We start from the raw sequence: 7,536 nt of genomic DNA, 5'->3' as shown, positions 1-7,536 counted from the left end.
TTCTAGCAAATGCCATCTGGTGCATGAGAGTGTTCGATGCAGCTGCGCTCATCTGCACGTCCTGCCGAGAAGTTGGTTCATCTGGGACACCTGACAAGAAGAGATCCAGTTTCATTTTAAAGACATCTGCATCCACCACATACGTCTCTTAAGTTCTTCAGGAAGATATTGAAGAGCTGTGGGCCTCGGAAGCCCAGGCTATCACAGTATCTCGTCCTACATCTTGAGGGCAAATTTGGAGTCCTTGGCACTATGCAGTGGCGCCCAGTTCTGGCATTTGTGTAACTCTCGATGCCAAAGTTTGGGACAAGTCCTTCTAGGATCTACCAGATGTATATTATGGCATATCTTTCTCGCCTTTACTCCAAGGAATAGAGTCTCAATCTCTTGAGTCTTTCCCAATAGCTTATATGCTATATATATATATATATATATAAATGAACAAAAAAGTAAATAGAGGTGATAAATTGTCTTGATGGGTGCTAGCTATAATGTAAGTAGAATATGTTTGTAAGCTGTATAGAAGCATAAAATGATTAGTGTAACTACATGAAGGTTTAAATATTAAGCCAAGTGGTAGGAAAACACTACGATTGTATAGCTGTGTAATTATAATTAAGTAGAAATAAAAACATTGGGAGGTGGATAAGAATATGCGTAATGGCTTAATATGGGAGTTATTAACCTCTGCACCTTCTTATCAAGTTAATAAAAAAATATTTTTTAGGTTTAAGCGAAAAACCTTTGATTCTCTCTGTAAAGTTCCCACTACTTAATCATAGGTATGAGCGAAATAAACTTGTTTGCACATGGTAAAGTTTCTTTTCTATATATGGATAAATACATAATTGGTAATTCTGATTCATTTTACTACTATATCAAGACTAACTCGTATATCCGATCCACTCCTTTTCCAGGCTTCATATTGATTTTGAGCCCTTCTTTTTGTTCCTCCACATTTGTATTTATTTCTGCTCATTTATAATTACACAGCTATCCAATCGCTGTATTTTCCTATCACGTTGCTCAATACTTAATCGTTTATGCATTTATACACATCATTTTAGACTTTCATACACATTATAAACATATTCTATATACGTTATACCTTGTACCTATCTCATAGAATATTTTATTATCAAGCTATTTTATCACCTTTATTTATATATTTTTTTTCATATATATATATATATATATGTATGTACGTATATATATATATATATATATATATATATATATATATATATATATATATATATATATATATATATATATATTGCTGGAGATACATCGGGGTGCAGAAGGCTGGTCTGAGATATATTGAATAAATTTGTCTACTGAACATTTGAATTTTATGGGATCCGTTTCCGTTTGGACATATTTTGGTAAGGTATTAAAGGGAGCTGGACCGGTTGAGGTAAATTAATTGTTATGTAATGTTGCAATTGATATTTCTGTTATTCTCATTCACTGGTTTCTCAACCCCTGTTATTATCTCTTCGTATTATTTGATAGTTATACACATATTTTATCACCTTTATTTATTTATATCTCATATACTCAAATTTTATACTTCTATCTATAATTCGTGTATTGTATCATACTGTACATATACTTCAGACTAATTTGTATATTTGTCTCCCACATTTTCTGGCTCTATGTCGATATATTGATTTATCTATATATGAGATAATGTTATATTGATATATTGATATGGAATTCTTCCTTTCTCTTATCCCAACACACCGTATTTATTTCTACTAATCCATAATTTTAAACCTTTGTACATATTATACCAAATTTTACTTGCTTTAAAACATAAAACCATTTCATATTAGTTATTTATTTCACGTATTTTGCTACCTTACCTCACTTTGTTTGAAATTCTTCGCAGTATACAATACCATATGGTATACGAACTGTATTTTTCTTCTTTTTAATTTGTTTATCAAAATCTTTATTTATTTATATTAATAACAAATTACATTTTTTAATAATAAATATTGCATGTTGTCACGTAAACCTTAACTCAACCAAATTTAATGGTAAGCTTCAAATTTATATAGTTATATAAAAATTATCTTATGTTATTTGCCTCTCCCTCTCCATCTTGTTATTTTCCTCTCTAAAATAAATTTCTTCTCCCGGTATCGAACCCAACCACGAGTATAAAATCATCAGCTACAAGAACATCATCTCTGTGTTTCCTGAATTTAGTAGTAGCCACTGAGCTTAACAAAGTGTGTTATTTCTGAAGGGCCGTTGGCAAACTTCTTTGAATATGTAGATGGAGTGAGATGCAGAATCTGGTACTGTTAAAGTGGTAAACGTTTTAAAGGGATTGACATTTTATTTCCTCGCTGTTATATGTATATATGTATGTATGTATGTATGTATGTATGTATGTATTTATTTATGTGGGTATGTTTACGTATACATGATTGAATATGTCACCTTGATCCAGGAATGATAGAAAAATACAATATCACTATTGAATTGCTACTTCAGGATTAAGCTTATAATAATTTTTTCCACTTAAGAGGAAGAACTCGATGTACAATAACTAAATTATATACAACATATCAATAGCTAAATTGTTATGCCTCTCAATCTCCTTCTCTATCTCCCTCTCTCCCTCTCTCCCCTCTCTCTCTCTCTCTCTCTCTGTATATATATATATATAAATGTATATATACATTCATAAATGAGGGTATATGTATATATATATATATATTATATGAAATTCGTTCTGTCTGTCTGTGTGTGTGTCTTCTAGGATCTCGGGCATCCTCCATCCGATTGCACTCAAATTTGATATGTAAATACCGACGGTATCAGGGCGTGTATAAATATTGATGAAAATTACAATAATCGATACCACGTGAGAATGCGATCGATAAAGTGAATAAAATCGTTTTTCTTTGGCATAGAAAAAACGTCTATCTTTATTTCTTCTTTTGCCGGTGTCTCAAATTTAGGTTAAATCAGTGTTTGTCGAAATGGAGGCCATGGGATGGTCGGACAATTTGCTTTGAGAAAATTTAGTTTAAATGTTTAATAACTCAGCACCGTCCATTGGACAGGGGAGCTTTTGCTCTTATATATATATATACTTTTGATCGTTGATGGCCTATTTCTAGCATACGGCCGACTCCCTAGCAGTAAGCCCTGCCAATATACACATATATTAGAATTTTCTCTGACTTCTCAGATTTTTTGTATGCTGGACTACTGGTTTTAAATTGATGTTAAAATTAATATTAATTTGTCTCCCTCATTATTTAAATATTGAAATAAATACGTTCTCTAGTAGCAAGCACCAACCGCAGTGAATCATTTACTGCAGCCCTTCGCCTCAGGAATTTATTAGCGCGCCAGAACCAAGTCATTTGAAATTTTACCACTAGTGTAATCGGTAAAACTATACACGTGTCTGTACTGGCACGAAAGCTGGGGTTAGTTTACATTACAATGAACGAATGCACTCAAGAAGCACGGACATTTCAATTACGTAAGTAATTCTTTTGTTAAAGGCCGAAACCGAGGTATGCATTTAATTCTGTTTTTTATATAAATTTTCATCTGTCCTGCCCGCCAAATTTGGTTCTGGTGTTCGCTGTATTTTTCCTCTAGAGAATTTCCTTGTAGTTTGATCGTTGATGGTCTATTTCTAGCATACGGCCGACTCACTAGCAGTAAGCCCTGCCAATATACACATATATTAGAATTTTCTCTGACTTCTCAGTTTTTTTGTATGCTGGACTACTGGTTTTAAATTGATATTAAAATTAATATTAAGTTATCTCCCTCATTATTTAAATATATATATATATATATATATATATATATATATATATATATATATATACACCGTAAATCTTCCAGTATAATCCGCATTTTCCCCAAAATTTAAAGGTCAAAATCCCTAGTGCGTACTATATACGACGTTAAAAATGAAAAATATTTTCTAAGCAATGTCCTAGTTTCTATTTGACGTCCGGCAATGTTTATTCAGATGCATTTTGTGATGTCGGGCGCGAGAATACCTTAAGCTAAGCCTGAAAGCAATGAAGTAATAAAAGAATCATCCATAACTTGCAGTAAGCAACATTTACTACACGTTATTACTGTTATTTCTTTATTTTCTGCAAACAAAAGGGACAAAAAAGTTACGTTTGCATTAAGATGTATATACAATAATAATAATAATAAAGGATGTTACCGTATACATTTTTACAAACCAAGGACGTTTAATAGACCTCTTTGACTCAAGTTAGAGAAGGAGTACAGAGGTACAGCGCCCTAACCATGTTCTGCGTTTTATACTCAAGTGCGGACTATACTCGAGGATATACTATATATATATATATGATGCGCTTTAGAACTTCTTTAGGCTAACGTTATAAGAAACATTCTCTTCTGTTTGGAATGTATTGAACTTAAAAGAAAATATTGTTTCAAGACTAAGCTTCATCGTAAATATCTCTCTTTAGTTGTTGACTTCGCTGATGAATTTTACTAAAAATGAGTTGTCTCCTGCTATATTCCATGGTGAACATTTTTTCTAACTTATAGTGGAGTGTTTTGAATTCTTTTAATTTCTCTATGCTTTCATTTCATTGAATGACTCTGTCGACGATGTATGTTTCCAGTTTTATAGTATATATTTGAAGAAAATATTTCTGAATATTCGTAGTCATATTTGTAATTCATAATCTTTACTTACCCCATAAGTAACCTCTCAATAATTCAAATTTCCCTTTTTAAATATGATACTTGAAACTATTTTTCGCCATGGTTTCACCAGAAAAAAGTAATTCATATTTACAGCTGCATTTTCTTCAGATGGTACGGGTTCTGCGATGAAATTACAACGTATCGCTATAGAAACAAATTCCATCACCAAATATCAATCATGCTTAACTATCGATTGCTAAACCAACCACAATCTTTGTTTTAGTTGCCATAAACATGCTGAAATCATCGGTAAATTTGCCACATCTACTGGTAGTAGTAAATTGCTTGACATTACACAACCGATTGACTTACCAACATTCCAACTGCTGAGGCTTCCGGCTGCCACACATGTCACTGCAACTAGCAACGGCCATTCAGGCTGCTATTGTTGCGAAAAACCCACCACGACCAGGTAGCAAAGAAAAGTAAACAAAACAACGGCAGCATGTGAATTTCGTAAAAAAAAAAGTGAGATTGAAGAACTAATATCATGGAACATTGATGAAATACAATTTATTCATTTTTTGTTAAAATTTCATCATGACTAAATCGTCTTTCTACAGCAACCGAAACCGTTAGGATAACTTCTTACTTTTATTCAAGACAGTGCTCAGCCACTTACACGTTAATTTCACGAGCAGGCTGTTCCGTTGATCGGTTCAACTGGAACCCTCGTCGTCGAAACTTACGGAGTGCCATGATTATAGCAACATATAATAATAATATACAAGCAAAAGCTCCGCTCGAAACGTTAATTCCTCCTTCTTTCTTTCCTTTCCTGAGCGTCCAAGAACACTATAATTGTTCCACATCCTCGCGTTGTTGTGTTTTCTGTTTGTTCATGTTTGGATTAACCATATAATTAAGTATCTGGGTCTTACCACTCACGTTACCCATACATGCAATCATAGTTTGTTATCTGAGATTGAACTAACTGAGATAACCTATATCTACTAATTTCGTCCTTGCTGCATAAAATGACATATGCATCACTTAGAAATAAAAGGAATCTTTGCCTTGAAATATTTGTTTTCACTTTGATGCACATACATATTGTAAAGTAAATTAATACTGAACTCAGTAATTGGTTTCATTATTATATTTTATTTCTAGAATATTCGAAAGATTAAGTTTGGAAATGCAAGGTTGAACATTTATAATGTACTAGCAGTATCGCCCGGCGTTGCTCAGATTTGTAAGGGAAATAACTATAAAGCATTTTTAGAGAGTTATAGCCAAAAAATAGCAAAAAAATGGAAAAAAAATGATGGTAAATTTTTTTTGAGAGTTAAAACAGGTGGAGTTGCGTCCCCTAGACGGTCTGTGGTTTGGGTTTCTGATTCTCGACCCCATGTCGAATTTATCGATTTTTTTCAGAACTGGGGGAACTTTTCAACATTTTCGCTGCGTCAGTTTTGAATTATGACATTGGGCTATGTGTGTGTCAAGTTTCATCAGAATCGGTTGAAAGCCGTGGTCAGGGTGAGGGTACGAGAAAACAGACACACAGAAACACGCACAGACAAACTGCCGTTTATATATAGAGAGATTTTCTGTAATATATTGGTGCTTTTTATTTATGTAAATGAGAAAAAGTGACAAGTAGAACATGTGCAGATGTGGTAGCAGGAAAATTAAAATACAGACGGAAAAATCATTGTGTGAATATATATATTTTTATACAATTTTACTTAAAAGATGGCGGACAGTTATAAATAATCCAGCAGAAAAATCAATGGCTGCATGACTGATAATAAAGAGTATAGAATCATCCTGAGATTTCACCGGTAGAAGGCGTTCGATCTCGCTTCAGCATTACCCATCTTTACCTTTTAAGAAAAAATAATCTTGCGTGAGAAAGTGCAGATGTGCCCAGGTTCCAAAGGTATTTAATGGTGAAATAGTGAGGTAGTACTGCTAAAGGCGTCTTCGTACTGAATTTACTTACAATCGAAAATGCATAATAAAATGAGACATCGTTTATAATGGCTTTGTCTGAATTACCACAAGTATGTAAGTAATGAAACTTCCAATCATCTGAAAAACAGAAAAGAGACGTTATATATGTGCTATTTTCAGTGAATGAAGAGAATTATACGGATTGAAGGTCATTATTTACTACTTATACTAGAAAAGTAAACTGGTTGTTTCAGTTAAGCAACCGCAAGTTTTGGGCACTAAACATTTAGGTCATGATTTCAAGATCTTCTGATATATTCGTTACCGATTTTCATTAAGGCGCCCATAAATTATCAATTATTTAATTAAGTTTTATGGTTGAGTAAGGTGTGCGACTGAACCTCGAATCGAAATGTTAAGCAGGCAGATTGTGCTCTGTGCAGTATGACCGACAGAATGTCAAGACTGGTAACGTTTGAACTCAAAAGATAAACGGTTGTAGCAGAATATTGCAAACGTTTTATAAAATCAGGAAGTATAAAACGCATTTCATTGCAAAGTTTTTTTTTTTAAGAAGCTATATCTCTGCCCCAAAAAGTAACAAAGCATATAACAAATACATTCTCCTTCGCAATATTTTCCTTTCGATTTATTTGAAATTCAATTATTTAATTGTATTATATACTCTTTTTATTTTTATTATTCGCGTTTTATTTCTTATTTATCGCTGTGGTTGAAGTTGTATTCACGATCTTTCATGAGTCACTAATAAACCAAATTCATTTTTATCTTAAAATAGCTAATGAAAATTTTGATGCATTTCAGCAAGGGTTTCAGTGGGATGTCTTGAAAATTGCGTAGGCGGTCGCTTTCAGAAGCTGGCCCAGCTACAATGGGTCT

The 7,536-nt window shown here is 33.1% G+C and overlaps 1 protein-coding gene across 3 annotated transcripts in view; it reads right to left on the bottom strand.

Annotated features, from left to right (window-relative positions):
* Positions 1–6,315: 6,315 nt before the first annotated feature.
* The window catches only part of LOC118764608, a 40,115-nt gene continuing 38,894 nt past the window's right edge, over positions 6,316–7,536 (bottom strand). For all 3 annotated transcript variants that reach the window (XM_036505528.1, XM_036505529.1, XM_036505530.1), the window contains exon 4: positions 6,316–6,774. In XM_036505528.1, the coding sequence (XP_036361421.1) occupies positions 6,718–6,774 (57 nt within the window). In that variant the 3' untranslated portion in view covers positions 6,316–6,717. The remainder of the gene's footprint in view (positions 6,775–7,536) is intronic.

This window comes from Octopus sinensis, linkage group LG8 (assembly GCF_006345805.1).
Source record: "Octopus sinensis linkage group LG8, ASM634580v1, whole genome shotgun sequence".
NCBI classification, from domain to species: Eukaryota; Metazoa; Mollusca; class Cephalopoda; order Octopoda; family Octopodidae; genus Octopus; species Octopus sinensis.
The sequence above is the reverse complement of the archived record's forward strand: the minus strand, read 5'-3'. Positions and strand labels throughout refer to the sequence as shown.